This window comes from Panthera tigris, chromosome B1 (genome assembly GCF_018350195.1).
Source record: "Panthera tigris isolate Pti1 chromosome B1, P.tigris_Pti1_mat1.1, whole genome shotgun sequence".
In the NCBI taxonomy this organism is placed as follows: domain Eukaryota; kingdom Metazoa; phylum Chordata; class Mammalia; order Carnivora; family Felidae; genus Panthera; species Panthera tigris.
The window spans coordinates 184,491,607-184,507,397 of record NC_056663.1 but is presented as its reverse complement, the minus strand read 5'-3'; the positions used below and the strand labels follow the sequence as shown (position 1 = coordinate 184,507,397).

The window sequence follows — 15,791 nt, the reverse complement described above, 5'->3', positions numbered from 1 at the left end:
AATTCACATTTTAACACACTAATTACTTTGTAGACTGCATAAACTATCCAACACCAAGACTCTAGTAAAATGGACTAAGATCTGTAACATAACATCACTCCCTACTATCTACTTAATACAAATACATGTTGGTTTCAGAAGCTAGGGTGTTTCTCTTGTATAGAAAAGATCTACTAAAAATGTGGTGCAAAATCAGCCTTATGAAATAAACTTTAAGACCAGAGAAAGCTATTCATTACTCTGCCTTGTGAATGAAAACCATATACTTTTATCCCATTAGACCACACCCTGATTAACCTAACAAAGTGCCACACTATGTTCTTGAAAATACTGCTTTAATGACTACTTTCTCTACGGAAGTAGGAAAGATTGTGGACCGATGCTAAGTATGTAATCATGGTATACTTACAATTTAAAAAAATAGCCCCATGCTTGAGAAGAAGCCATAAAGAGACTAGAACAAAGATATCAAAGTGCTTTGGCTGAAATTAGTATAAATAGACTTTATTGAAGTCAGTGCCTCTGTACTGAGACAGAAGATTGTGTCTACATAAGCACAAGTTGTAACATTTCACAACTTCTAAAAGGAATGTCAACAATTACAACGATCATGCATACCATGGTCGATAATCACATTTTAGAAGCATTTTCAACCATTTCTAAAGAAATGCTTATAACATTGTTATATATAGAACTACTTTCAATAAACTGCAAAACATTGATCGACTTTTCCAGTATGAGCTACAGTGTCAACACAAAAGGGAGGCATAAATGTTTAATTTATGAAATCAGAATGGAATATTTACTGTAAAGAAAAATTAAAAAGCTTTCAAATAAAGGCCATTATTGAACCAACGTGAAGAGCACAACTTGAACTTTTGAGTTCATTCATCTTTTAAAGCTGTCCTCTGAATAACTTCAGTTCTAAGCACTGAATTCAGTACTGTGAATATTCCTTGGATTGAAGTTTGGCAATGATGCGGTCCAACTGTCTCTTTGCTTCACACTGTGGGAAATTGCTCATGTCATAATATTGAGGGGCAATTTTCACCAACCTGTCCGGAAGGGGGGGAAAAATTACCAAATTAACATTTAATGAAAGTACTGGAGTTGCTAGTAGGATAGGAATTACTCATTAATATAATGATGAACAAAGGCAAATCTACAAACCCAAATCAACATTAAAATTACAAATGCCTAACACCACTTTTAGAAATGCCTTATTTTAGTTAGCATGTTGGACTTTCCATAGACTTAAAAAAAAAACAAAAAAAAAACCTGGAGATAAAATCTTTTAAAAACCTTTCTTTACATTAATACAAATATATGAAAATTAGACCACTAATCTCTTCACTTTAGAACACCGTTTTAACCAACCTCTCCAAGGTTAGAGTAACACAGGCTCTGTAGGAGAAGTATCTTGGTATTCAAATGATTGGATCTTCTCAAAGTTTAATAACTATAAATATATAGCTCTATACCCCAAAGAGTTCCCTTGACTGAATCTTTTTTAATGTTTGGCCATACAATTTTTTCTCAACAAAGCCTTTAAGATAAAATGGTAATGTCCTACACAAGTGTCAGAAGTCATGATAAATCTGTGTAGGAAAGAAAGCAGGCTCACAGCAAGTGTCATCAACTAAAAGAAGTGTTTTCAGTCCCACCATTCCCAGCTGACGGCTCCTATCTTAAGTTATAGAACGGATTCTGGCAAACCGACCAACCAACTAACCAAAATAAAAAGCCAAACACACAAAAGGGGAAGGGTGGTAATTTTGCTTAAAATGATGACAATCAGGGGCGCCTGGGTGGCTCAGTCGGTTAAGTGTCCAACTTCGGCTCAGGTCATGACCTCGCGGTCCGTGAGTTCGAGCCCCGCATCGGGCTCCGTGCTCACAGCTCAGAGCCTGGAGCCTGCTTTGGATTCTGTGTCTCCCCCTCTCTCTGCTCCTCCCCTGCTTGCACTCTGTCTGTCTCTGTCTCTCAAAAATATATAAACATTAAAAAAAAAAAAAACCTTTAAAAAATGATGGCAATCAGTTCCAATAACAAACTGCAAATCAAATATGCTAAGCTACAACGAGATGTGTGGTTTTTAGGCTTGCTTAACTCTTTCCAAAGTATCAACATATAAATCATCAATAATTCAGAGCTAATGATAATGGAACAGAGAAAATACAAAGACTGACTGATATCTAGGACAGTACCAGGAGACTTGAGTCGATCACAACAGCAAGAGAAGGACTCCAAAGACCCTTGATGCTAGTCAGCTGTAATTTTGTATTTGGCTGCAAATCCCGCCCACACCCATACCAACAATCCCTCTGTCATCTTAGGAAAGCAAAATCACAAGAGAGAGATCAACCATACCATTCGGTGAAAGCCCCATACCTAAACATGGAGCACACATCCTGAGCTGATGAGACCATCAAGTTCCTCGGAATCAAAGGAAGGGCAAGACTGCTGCCAACGAAGTCAGACTGCATTCTGAGCAAAATACTAACAAACTCTGTTAGGACAAAGGGTGTCGCTTACCATTCTGGCTTGATATCCGTACACGTCCGGATGTAATTCTTTGTTGTAAGAACAAACTCATTGTAAAGCACCCATTCAGGCTTGTGGTCAAGAACAGTAGAGGGATGCAACTGAACCACCTGGTTATCCTTCACAGTTAAGTAATGCCCTGTTCGTTCTAAATGTGCCACCTGAAACCAAAACCCCATAAGTTAATACAATGCTTCTGATGTGCCAGTTACAAAACAAACATGTAAAAAGCTACCCACAGGATTAGGAACAAGCAGGCCTCATCTTTTGCTTTTAATTCGATGGTTACACTTATTTTATCACTGCCTGATAAAAGCAGGGAACAGCAAACTACCGCAGGCCAAATCCAACTCACCACCTGCATCTGTAAGGCCTATTGGCCAAAAATGGCTCATACATCTTTAAATAATTGGGGGTGGGGTAAGGAGATATGTAAAATTAAAAAGTAAAAATTATGTAATTTGCATTATGTAAATTATGTACTTGTATTACAAGTAAAAATTATGTAATTTGAATTTCAGGGTCCATAAGTACAGCCTGGTTGGAACCCAAGGACACTCATTTGCCCATGGCTGCTTTTGCACTGCAAGGGCAGATAGAGCTGAGCAGGTGAACAGTGACCTCATGGGCCCACAGAGCCTCATATATACACTACCTGGTCCTTCCTGCCTTAGAATGACTAGAAAGGGTTCTTTAGTGCCAGGTAACAACTGTGTATTAGATGAACAATTACTAGAAGATTCACAATTAAGAGACAAAGAAAGCAAAAAGGAGTGAAAAGCAAAAGGTAGTCTACAAAGAGAGGAGGGGAGGGGAGGGGAGAAGAGAAGAGAGAAGGTAGTCTACAAAGAGAGGAGAGGAGAGGAGGGGAGGGGAGAAGAGAAAAGAAAAGAAAAGAAAAAGAATGGAGGGGGGAAGGTGCACGTAATTCCTTCCTGTACTTCTCTCTATAATCAAACATATCGATTGGTGGCACTTATGTAATAACTAATTAACAAACACGGAAACAGAAGACGATACACCCTTTAAAATTCTAGACCTACAGTAATATGAAGAATGTGTGTGAATAATTGACGTGAATAACTTTGAATAAATAACAGAAAATGAACTGCATTTCCTTCACTAAATATTTACTAAGCACCTGCTAGGTGCCAGGTACTATACTGCATGCCCTGTTTCTAACAAAGTTTAATCCTGAGAGAATTAGAAACCCATTATGCTTGAATATGGCTTTGCCAATCTTTTCTGAATTAGAAGCAAATCTAAGAATATGTCAAAAAGAAGCCACTGTATGCTAGTACCTATTAAATATGAAGAATAAAGAGTCTGAAGAATGAATTTTCATACCTAGCTCTATTATTTTCCTAACTCTAATAAGCACGCAATCTTGGAAGATGTCACAATAAAAGTTCTTACTGTCACTATGATTTCAACTACAGACTATGCACCAATCAATTCTTATTTTGATTTTGTGCATTTGGGTCCGTTCTATTTATTCAGCTCATCTGGCCTTAAGGCAGGCCACATCTTGCTTAATAGACATAGCCAAAATAGAGAATGAGAAAACCACCAGGAGACAGGAAACATAATTAATTAAAATCAATCCAATCCCAAGTAATGGATTGATTTGTTTTCAATTTTACAACCACAGAGTTTTTTTTTAAACATAATTTGTTTTAAATCCCTTAAAATAAATGTCCGCTATGTTTACCTGACAAGCTGTACTTCAGTTAGTCGAGTCCCCACTATATATATTACACTTCACACTAAATGAAACGTTTTAAATTACTTTTCATCTTATCACTTAAAATAACATTTTTGTCTCTTCCCAGCACCCAAGTCTCTCAGTTGTAAATACCAATAATCACTCCACAGCATTGTGAATCAAGTACAGCTGTCTGAGTATTTGACTTTTAGAGTCTTTAGTTTCTACAGAGAGGAAAGTGAACTCTACTTCTGGATCCACACAGAAAATGCCTCACTTCAGCATTGTTTATACATCCCCAGTTAAGATCTAGTCACAGAAACTTTTCAATATGTTTATCAAAAGCCAAGAATTGAAATTTACATTGAAGAAACCGTTAATCCCACCTGAAAATGGCTAGCACCTCATTTGGTATTAAAAAAAAAAAAAAAAAAAAGATGGGTAATTAAAAAGTTAACTCCAAATTGATTTCTATGTAACCGGATTACTGACTTTGCTGTTTAGCAAATTAATCTGTTACTCATTAGACACCTAAAATTTCTTAGCATTACCAGTTGATTCGAGAATCTGGACGTAACATTTAAAATCAATAATCAGAGGCATTCTTTACCTTGTGTTTAAAGGAGATTCAAAGGGCTGTTAAAGCAAACAATATTATGTAAACATTTAACTATGTATGCGTGCATTATCCACATACCTGCATAAAATACCCAGTAACCAAAGCTTTTCGTATATTGATATAATAGTCCCTGCTTGTAAAGTCAGTACTTCGACGAGGCAAATTAAATCTGTCCATAATTCTCGACAGCTGCTGGCGTACATTATCTGCTGACATCAGGGACCTGTAGTTAATGAAGTTGTCATAACACCACTGAACCGATTCATGATCTACAAAGTTGGAGGGAGGGGGAAAGAAAGCGGACATGAATCATCCAAATAGGTATATTATCTAATTAAAAAGGCAAATCATTATTAAGTGTAAACGAAGTAATCCAAAAAGGAAAATTACCCACATCAGCGTTAAAAACAAATCAAAATTTTATCAACTTTCCCAAAAATCTGTAGTGAAGTGCAAAATCAGAAACAGCACTAAGGTTTCTGGCTAGTGGATTTTGTGACTTTGAATAAACGGATTTTGAATAGGCTATTTTTAATGAATTAAGTTATTTTACCCACGAACATCCACCTGGTTGTTTCTAATGCAGTCTAACAGACTGAGTTGAGGGAATTTGATAAAATGCCATCCAGGTCTTTCTCATTTTCAAAGAGAAGACAGCCTTAGATTAAGATTACCAAAAACAATTTAGAAGTTATAAAAGTGAACTCAAGTGACTACCGTGAAACCTGAAGTGTTTTGAAGTTTCACTGCAACCCATGTGCCTCTTGGTGTTGGCCAAACAAGATCTAAAGTTCGAGTGATAAACGCACTCCTTAATCCCCACCACCTACTTGTTAACTCATTCCCCCTCACCTCCCCTCTGGTAATCATCAATTTGTTCAATTAATTGAGCCTGTTGCTTGATCTGCCCCTCCCTTATTTTTTCTCCTTTATTTGTTTTGTTTCTTCAATTGCATGAGTGAAAGAAAGCATTAACGGTTTTGTCTTTCTCCAACTTCTTTCACTTAGCATTACACTCTCTAGCTCTGTCCATGTTGTTGCAGACAAGATTTCACTCATTTTTCAGGTTGAGTAATATTCCACTGTGTATATATACGACCTCTTCTTCATCCATTTATCAACTGACAGACACTTGGGCTGCTTCCGTATCTTGGCTACTGTCAAGTAACGTTGCTATAAACATAGGGGTGTGTGTATCCCTATGAACAGCGATGAGCACAGGATGATGTACGGGTGTGTTGGAATTATTCACTACATTACGCACCTGAACTAATGTAACAAGGTCAACTAACTGGAATTAAAATAAAAACTTACAATCAAATAAAGAGCTGTATTATAGAAGTAAAAAAAATTAAAATACAAATGATATAGTTTATAAGGACGTCTGGAATCCCCACTCATGTTTAATAAACAAGGCTTCTTAATTAGTATTAATAAACAAAGCTGAACACTTCAAATAATTTCAATCCATGTATTTATTTATTATCAAAGGGATATCTCTCCACTGATGACTCCTTGACAAGCTTCCAACCAATCCACTGTCTTCTCATCTAATCAAAGAGCTCAAACTGCAGCATAATAGAAAATATTATACAGTGACATTTTTATGTCCCAGAGAGTCACAATGGAAAACTTCATTATTTACTTCAGAGGCCTTTTGATAAATAAACCTAAGAGGGTTACTGTGAAATGGGGGCGGGTTTCCTTAAAAATCAAAACTGTTGATCCTTCCTACCGTTTCTGTAATGTACATTAATCTTTGGCACTTTCCTTTCTCCTTAGTTCTAGGATTCTACCAATTATAACATACAATATTTTCTTAATTGCTTTTCAAAAAACAACCAATATATTAATAAATGTTTGCCCATTACAAAATGCAGCCACAATTCAGAAAGGGTGGGTGGGTAGGTGGGGTAGTAAACGATCTTTCAATTGAAGAACTGATGTGTTCAAGACCATTAATTCACCCATCTAGAATGAGAAGCAGTATCCATCTGAACTTACTGACATTTAAACAAAGCACCAAATATCTTCCAGAGAGAAGACAAAGAAAGTATGCTTTAGAGGTATTCTTGCTTATGCTGCTGTAATGTACTGAGCTGAAAAGCAATGGTAATGTCCAAACTGAGACAATAAAAAAGGGGGCCTTTTGAAAAGGGAAGTTGATGTGCAGACTCTGCCCACGAGTATAGCTTTCTGGAGTTCTAAATTTCAGAATTCATACCCTAAAGGGTAACAAAATGGCAATTCAAGTTGTCAATAAACAAATACTATCTGTATTTTCTAAATACGTGAGAAATAGTTTGATAAATAAAACCTACAAATGGGAACATATTCTTAAAATAATGCTAGTTACAAATTTCTTACCAATCCAGTAAGCTACTTTTAAGATCTAAAATCCAATCATCTCAGAGTGAAATCATATATACACATACAGAAATCAAGGTGTTGCAAATTAACTTAAATCCCCTTGTTTCTATTTCAACAGTATTAAGATGAATTTTAGCTGCACTGTATAATCAACCATCGTCTGTAATGAAAGGGTTCCTCTTGACTAATACCTGAAACACAGTTGCTATTGTTCAAACATACTTGTTTTAATTAAAACATAGCATCATTTAAAAACTAGTGAAAATATTCCAAATTCAACAAATGGATATGAAATGTCCAAGTATTATAAGGAGATCTCAAAGTCTGACACTATTTTTTTAATGGCTCTCCTTATTTGAAAATAGGTCAGTAATTAAAGGCTGAATCCTTTGGAGACACTTACCAAGTGTTCAGTCATTCTGTTGCCTTTGACCTTATTTATTAAGACCAGCATATACAACAAAAGGTCTAAAACCACCCAACAGCTTATGGCAGTGAGAAGCATGTAGTAGACAAGCATCAAGTATCTAATTAAGTGGAATGCTACCACTCACTCACGATACTCCCTCCACTAATCATACTGAGGGGGAGGGCGGGGGGGCGGGTAGCCTGAGTGGCTCAGTCAGTAAAGGGTTCCACTCTTGATTTCTACTCAGGTCATGATGTCATGGTTCTTGAGTTCCACCCACATGCTGGGCTCTGTGTTGACCCTCCAGAGCCCGCTTGGGATTCTCTCTCTCTGCCCCTCCCCCACAAGTGCTCACTCACTCACTCTCTCGAAATGGAAAATTAAAAAAAAAAAAAAAAAAAAAAGGTAGGATAAAACTTTCATAGATACCTACTGTACAATATTTTCATAGAAAGCCCCCAACCGCCAACATGTAAAGATAAGCATTATTTAGTAATTTTATCATTTGAAGTATTAAACTTCTGAATTATTACATTCATATTTAAAATCCAAATGCATAGTTCTATTATCAATCCAAACTTTAATTTTTTTTAATGTTTATTTATTTTTTAGAGAGAGAGAGAGAGAGAGAGAGAGTAGGGAAGGGTCAGAGACAGAGGGAGAGAGTGACAGAATCCAAAGGAGGTTCCAGGCTCTGAGCTGTCAGCACAGAGCCCAATGTGGGACTCGAACTCACGAACCATGAGATCATGACCTGAGCTGAAGTCGGATGCTTAACCGACTGAGCCACCCAGGCGCCCTAAACTTTATTTTCAGAGCGAATTATGAAATCCAAATACGCTGACTGCTGTGCCAATTATCAAAACTTAAAGAACAAAATAACACAATCTCCTAATTTAAAAGAACATTCAAATGTCTTGTGAGACCATACGGTAAAAACCCGTGCTGCTCCTTTAGACATCTTTTAAATCTCACTTGAAACAGTATCTTAATGATACCAAAGATTTTGAGAGGCAAGATGGATATGAATCTGCTCCTTCTGACGGGACAGGAGCCTTCCTTTCCAAAGCCCTCCCCCCCCCCCCCCCCGCACTTCTTCTCATAGTGCGTCCACAGGTTACGTGTCTGGTGGTCGCCCAGCATCAACCACCACGGTACACTTCGACACACAAAGGAATACAGAGTATTTCTTGGACTGACCTACCCCCGGAATAAAATCTTTAAACATGATGCATTATCAATACTTTGCACATGAGAGGGATAAATGTTCTGAAGTAAACTGTATACTGGCCTTCTGGTCTTCATCTTTTTTTTTTTTTTTTTCCTTTTTTAAACAGATTATTTATCAATTCTAGTCAACTCCTACCTGCACAGACGTGCAGGACTCTGGCAGCTCTGCTCTTTGCTCCACTCACGGGCTCTCCAGCACTTTTAGACTCTGACATAAATAAATTCACCCCCACCCCAAAGGAGATGTGCCAAAATCAACACACTATTTTAGGCGTATACAGAGATTTTTATGAGATAACAATGAGTTGCAAAGAAAACCAGAGGTGAAAAATTTATCAAGGCTATAAATTAGGGAACCATTTTCTTAACAGCAGAAAACACAGACTCAACAGTGATTGTGAACCCCAGTTTTGGTAAAGGGTGATGATGTAAAGCTACCATTCTTTGACTGCGTGTCACCCAACAGGTAAACTGATACATACATATCAAACATTTTCACAACCTGTTTCAGTTTTTTCTGCATTTTTTTCTTTAACTTTCTAATTTTTATAAATGGCCGATTCCAACAACAGTATCAGGCAGTAACTTGATTACCGCATTTCCTTGTTTTCAAACAACTGGAAAATGTTTTTCACGTCACTAAATACTCTCTGAAAACATGATTTAAAGTTAGAACAACACTTTACCATGTGGCTATAGCATAAATCACTGAACTATCTTTCTACTCGTGGGCAATTTAGGTAGTCCCCCCCCCTTTTTTTTTTACTATCATAAATAATTCTGAGGTGAAGTCATTAACTATATCTGTGTCCACAGGATACTGCAAGATAATTGCATAGATTATTTCTGGGTCAAACGGTATGAACTTGTTAAGGTTCTTGATAACATAAAATCTGCTTTTCATAAAGACAACATCAACTTCTATTCCCACCTCAGTGTAGGACTGTTCCACTAAACCTACTCCTACACACCTGAGAGCTATTTTTCTATAACCTCCTTTCTGTAACCAATTTTATAGGTGAGAAAATGGTACCTCTCAATAATAATGGCTCTTCTTGAACTCTGCAAGTAAAGTTGACTTTTCCTTCCGCTTATAGACCACTTGTACCTGAGAATGATCGTTCACATCTGCAGCCCAGTCTTCTGTTTTGGCAGTTTTATATTTATTTAAGAGCTATTTATTAGTAAAATTATTAAGCAGTAAAGATTCTATAAATAATACAAAATTACAAAAATACAAACGGTATGAAAATAAACAGTAAAAGAAAGTATATAAAATGTCTGTGTTAGTAGTAAATTTTATACTGATATTTTGTGTTTACTGTCCTGTATTTTCCAGCTTTCTATAATCGGTGCTTTCCCCCTGATTACAAGTGCAAACAACTTTGAAAAAGACAGACAATTTCTATTTTAAATGCTAGTCAGGAGTTTTTCCTAAAGTACCTCTGGGTTTCTAATGTAAAGTTGTCACGGATAATAAATGAAAGTGAGATGAAGAAACATCTTATGCGCTGCAAGTGACATTTAGACAAAAGAGTGCCTTCAATCTAATTTACACTTACTTTGTTTAAAAGCGTGGTAGACGTTCAGCAGTGTCAGATGATCTCCATCTATGTGGGCAAATCTCATCTTGGCTTCATCTGCGGCTTTCTTGGCCTCCGTGGGGCGAACAAAACACTGTGGGACTAAACAAGGTTGGTATGGGCCCAACACAAACGCCCATATCGATGAGTCACGCATTCACAGATAGAGGAACAAGGCCTAGCTAGGTCAGTTCACAGAGCATAGGGCAGGGCAGGATGGCCTCCAACTGCATCTTGGACTGTTTACTACCTTGATTTGGTACATCAACACCTAACCACATCTGTAAGACAAGAGGGTTTCAAAGCTACAGAGTACCTGATTATTTTAACTAGATCTAAAAGTAGGCATCAAAACAGCTATTCTGAAGGCCATCAAGATACTAGAGATAGAAAGCTCAACTTAGTTCAAAAACCAGTGCCGATAGCTCTACCAATAACCAGAATTATGGTGTCAATAGCCTTTAAGCTAAATGTAATTTTTCAAAAGGCCATCCGTCGAATCCACCGAGTGCCTAGGGAAGTTACGAAGCTCTATTTGCCCCCTGCAGGGCTAAAAACAACTTTCTAACCGATCTATTGGCACGTTTCTACTGTAATTTTTTCCCTAGTGCCGTGGCTGTTATCAACTGGTGGGTATCACTATTAGCACCGGTGAGCAGAAGCATATGTAAACATAAAAAATATCATGAAATCTTGGGTTTTGAGGATAGCAGTAGTGGTGGAAGGTTAAACCGCCTTTGAATTAAGAAAATTCAAAAAGGCTGGGGAGATTCAGCCTAGTTTTCCAGCATTTTAATAAAAAGATCAGAGAATGACGTCCCAAGTTTAAAAAAAAAAAAAAAAAACTGTTATTTGAATCAAAACCTCAACATAAAAAGCAAAATCCAGTATTTAAAAAGTTGACAATTAGTCTGAAACAGTCATTATTTCAAGGGTCATCAAAATATGTAACTACAGTATTTGTTTAGAGCCTTGATGTTATTTCACATAAATTTTTAAGTTGTTACAAAGCGTGCACTACATTTTTAAAATACAACTTTCCTTAATTCACTTTAGCAATTCCATAGTCATAAAAGCAATATGAAAATAAAAATACTTAACAGCTTGGGACTTTTGTCAACACATTTTTTTAAAGCTCTTAAAACCTTGTCAATATAAAAAAGTATAAATGATCAGTCCAGATAGAAGATAATGGGAATAACCAACAACAAGATCAAATACAGTATCAATTTACTTTCCCATACAGTTTCCCCTTTAAAAAGATACCAAAGAAGCCAAGAGAGACAATGACACATGATCACAATAGGTAATAATTAAATGTCTTGCTTAATGTAACTGAAGCAAGGTAATACGTAAAAGTACAGAAACCTCTCAAAGATGTGAAAGTTAATGAGAACTAGCTCCCAGAATTAACAGTGGGAATAAGTAGCACCCTATAAGGCCCTTGATTTGCATTATTTACATCAGGACCTGAAAACCTCAAAAACTATTTAAATGAAAATCAAAGCATTATACGCTGGGCAAACTTTTTGTTCCATGACTTCTTCCTCACCCTTTAACATTGTCCCCCCAAAAGCGTCATGCTTAATGACTGCTACACATAAATGTCCATTTTCTTGATATGCTAACAAACCCCTACGTTTTGCAGAGCTCCTTATTACAAGTAAAAGATACAGTTGGAAGATTTCAACTGTGTCACAATGACCAGTTGTTTTAAAAGCCTAATAATCTAGACTCACTCGATGGTAATTATATAGAATGCCTGATAGAGAAACTGGAAGAATAAAAACCGAGCAGATAACAAATAAATACACAAACAGTCTGTTAACTCTTGCCCCACACTTTCTCTACAAACTAAAATCCTGTGGAAGTACAACTGGGAGCATCTAACAAAAACATGTAAGAAAGGCAGACAACAACCTACCACCACCTCCGCAAGTGAGACTACAATTTTATTAAAATGATTCGATACTGCCCTGCCCATCTGCTCTGAGTCTGATCAGTCATAACTCTGCAAAAAAACATTTTAGCTAGTTCTTAAATAAAAAAAGTCACACCATTAAAACATACCATACATCTAAACTAAGCCAAAATTGCTATATTTAGAAATCTTTTAAATTTATCCTTTAATTCCATGTAAGATTTTGAATCATTTGAGGCATTAAGTTTGTAATTAAGACTAATAAACCACTCTGAAACTGGAAGTCATTCTCCCCAGTACTGGAACCAGTAGTATAGAATACTTTGACCATCAGTAAAAACGTAAGATGTCTTCTATTTTTAGCTGTGAGCATCAGTGAACAGTAACGAGCCGTATTTCTTCTTTTTGGAAAATCTAATTTCCAAGTTGTAGTTCATTCGTGGACTATGTTTTACTGCCACTAAAAACAGCATGATTTGTTCAGCTTAATGCTCTAATTTCCAAAATTAGCAAGTTTATCTTTTAGGTATATTTCTTTGATCAAGTGCTTTCTGCCACTGTAAAAGAATTATCAGATTAGATTCTAAGCCTAAAATTATACATTACTACTTCTATTTATTTGATACTAAGTTTAAAATTCATGTTTTGTTTGACTGCCACTAGAAAAGCTCAATTTAAGGACAGTTGTCTGGGTTTGTCTCAGGCTCACTTAACAGTGCCAAGTACTAGAACAGGTTCTTCTCGTGCTTTCAGTAATAAACCGCAAAACTGACGGACCTATCAAAGTCAGTTACAACTGTGTTCAGACGTACTCTTCCCTTACTGCAATTTTACTGCACTCAAGAGAGCCAATGTTTTTACTATATTTCGTGCACAACGAATTACTTTACTTTTGTAAATATTATGTCTTTATAAAGCTATTTACAAGGTATTTAGGAAACAAAATGAGTTCCTCAAAACCATCTATAAAATCCGCTATCATGCTAAATATTAAAAAACAAAACCAAATGTGAAGTCCACCCAAACTGTGAAGAGCTGGGCTTTGTTTAGTTCCTTTCCCTCTATTACCTGACAACATAGCAGTAATAGATAGGACCTCATTAGAACAGTTGTAGTCACAACTTGCAATAACCATTTTAGCGAGCTGTGGGTCTAGAGGAAACTCTGCCATCATGGATCCCAATTCGGTCAGATCTCCATCATCATTTAAAGCAGCCAGGTAATTCAAAAGTTCTAGGGCTCTCATCAGAGTTTCCGGAGCTGGGGGAAAAGGCAATCTATTAAACAAACTGCCTTAATAAGCAAAAATGTGATAAAGTACAAACTATTACAAGCAATCTCATTTTTCATTCTACAGTGGACCAAACTCAAAACTCAACCTGTCATCAAATTCAGTTACAGAGATCTAGCAAACTATGAATCATATAAACTTGCAAAATTTCCCTGCACAGGAGATAAAACTGTCATCTTCCTAAGTAAATTAAATAATTGTTCACAAAAATAAAATTAGAAACAGAGGTGCCTGGGTGGCTCAATCAGCTCAGCATCCGACTCTTGATTCGGCTCAGGCCGTGATCACAGGGTTGTGGGATCAAGCCCTGCATCAGCCCCCGTGCTGAGCGAAAAGCCTACTTGGGATTCTTTCTCTTTCTCTCTCTCTCACTCTGCCCCTCTCCCTGACCCATGCCCCCCCCCCACACACACACGCTCGCTCTTCCTCTCAAATAAAAAAAATAAGGAAAGTTCTCATTTTCCTATGCAATCAATAATTCCGAGAATAATTTAGTTATTCCAAGGAAAGAAAACAATTAAGAAAAATTTTCTCATATAATTATCACTTCCTTAGTTTTAATCCTAATATACAAGACTTCTCTGGATGCACACAGAAGAAAAAAAGGGGGTGTTATGTGCGTCTGTGCATGTGGGTAAAGAATACAATGCAGAACTAGTGAATTCTGGTTACAACATTTGCTAAAATACGCTTTGAGGATTCATACCTGGTGGATCCATAAAGTCAAAATGCACCAAATCATCAATACCAAGCTTCTTCAACTGTAACACTACTGATCCTAAATTAGAACGCAAAATCTCAGGATAGGTGTTATCCTAGCAAAAAACAAAAATGTTTATTCTGTTAAACATGCCTTAATCCTCTTGCTCCAGAAAACAAAACATATCTGTTCTCTGCCTCTTTGGCTATTTACTTTGGCATTACTTCTAAACCACTGATCACAGGAGAAAAATACATGTGGAACATACCCGAAAGGGATCAGATTCTGTGAAACTAGCTTTATAAGGTTCAAAGTGTTTCTGCTGCTGTTCACTTCAACTTGCAACTGTTAACAGAGAGCTATACTGGTAGATTACACCATAAATCTCTCTCGGGGAAAAAGTAAGGAGGTAAGGGTGCCAAAGGGCAGGATGAGGTAAATAAAACAATTTTCTTCTGGTAACAAGTTCAACTTAACCTTCCAAACACATAGTAAGTATACAGCAAACCCCCTTACCTGCATTTCTGTTTTGTAAGCTTTCTCGGTATAAAGTCTGAAGCATTTCCCAGGTCTGGTACGCCCAGCTCGACCAGCCCTCTGTTGAGCTGAAGCTTTACTAATGGCTGTCACCAAAAGGGACTCAACTCTGATACGAGGATTGTACACCTATTGGAATGGAAATAACGTTCAGAATTTTTTTCTTCAGTTAAACACAGAACTGTAATCTAACATAAAGTATACAAAGTCCACAGCTAAACCCACAATAAACAAAGTAGTATTAATGAAGGCTGTAAATCACACTGAAATGGAAACTGAGAAAGAGTCATCCTGTGCCTTAACTTTCTTTCAGATATTCTGACTCTATCATTCTGAAGACTCAAGCTAAGATGAAAAGGCTCTTATACACAGAGATTACATCATCTTTTTCTTCCGAATTTAAAATAATTTCAGTTCAGGCACCTGGGTAGCTCAGTCGGTTAAGCATCCGACTTTAGCTCAGGTCATGATCTCACAGTTCGTGAGTTCAAGCCCCACGTCAGGGTCTGTGCTGACAGCTCAGAGGCTGGAGCCTGCTTCATATTCTATGTCTGTGTCTCTCTCTCTCTCTCTCTCTCTCTCTCTCTGCCCCTCCCCCACTCATGCTCTGTCTCTGCCTCTCAAAAATAAGTTAAAAAAAATTAATAAATAAAATAATTTCAGTTCTACCAGTTTTATCTTGCTTTAATATAGTGGACAAACAGCGCTGAAAGCTTTCGCCTGAAAAGAACCTGTCAATTTCAACACCTGATGTTCACAGTGAACGTTCAAGAAATATATTTTGAACCTAATCCACAAGAAATCAGTTACATACTGCCAATTTAAAGAGAAAAATTTCCATCCGAGACAAACACTACGTGTAACAAATTCTCCCAATTATAC

At 36.9% G+C, this 15,791-nt stretch overlaps 1 protein-coding gene across 1 annotated transcript in view; it reads right to left on the bottom strand.

Annotated features, from left to right (window-relative positions):
- Positions 1 to 483: 483 nt before the first annotated feature.
- DHX15 (DEAH-box helicase 15) overlaps positions 484 to 15,791 on the bottom strand; it is a 61,610-nt gene continuing 46,302 nt past the window's right edge. The window contains exons 8-14 of the mRNA XM_042984848.1: positions 14,889 to 15,038; positions 14,379 to 14,487; positions 13,450 to 13,641; positions 10,440 to 10,562; positions 4,947 to 5,137; positions 2,536 to 2,705; positions 484 to 1,055 (exon numbers count right to left, since the gene is read on the bottom strand). Of these exons, the coding sequence (XP_042840782.1) occupies positions 938 to 1,055; positions 2,536 to 2,705; positions 4,947 to 5,137; positions 10,440 to 10,562; positions 13,450 to 13,641; positions 14,379 to 14,487; positions 14,889 to 15,038 (1,053 nt within the window). The 3' untranslated portion in view covers positions 484 to 937. The remainder of the gene's footprint in view (positions 1,056 to 2,535; positions 2,706 to 4,946; positions 5,138 to 10,439; positions 10,563 to 13,449; positions 13,642 to 14,378; positions 14,488 to 14,888; positions 15,039 to 15,791) is intronic.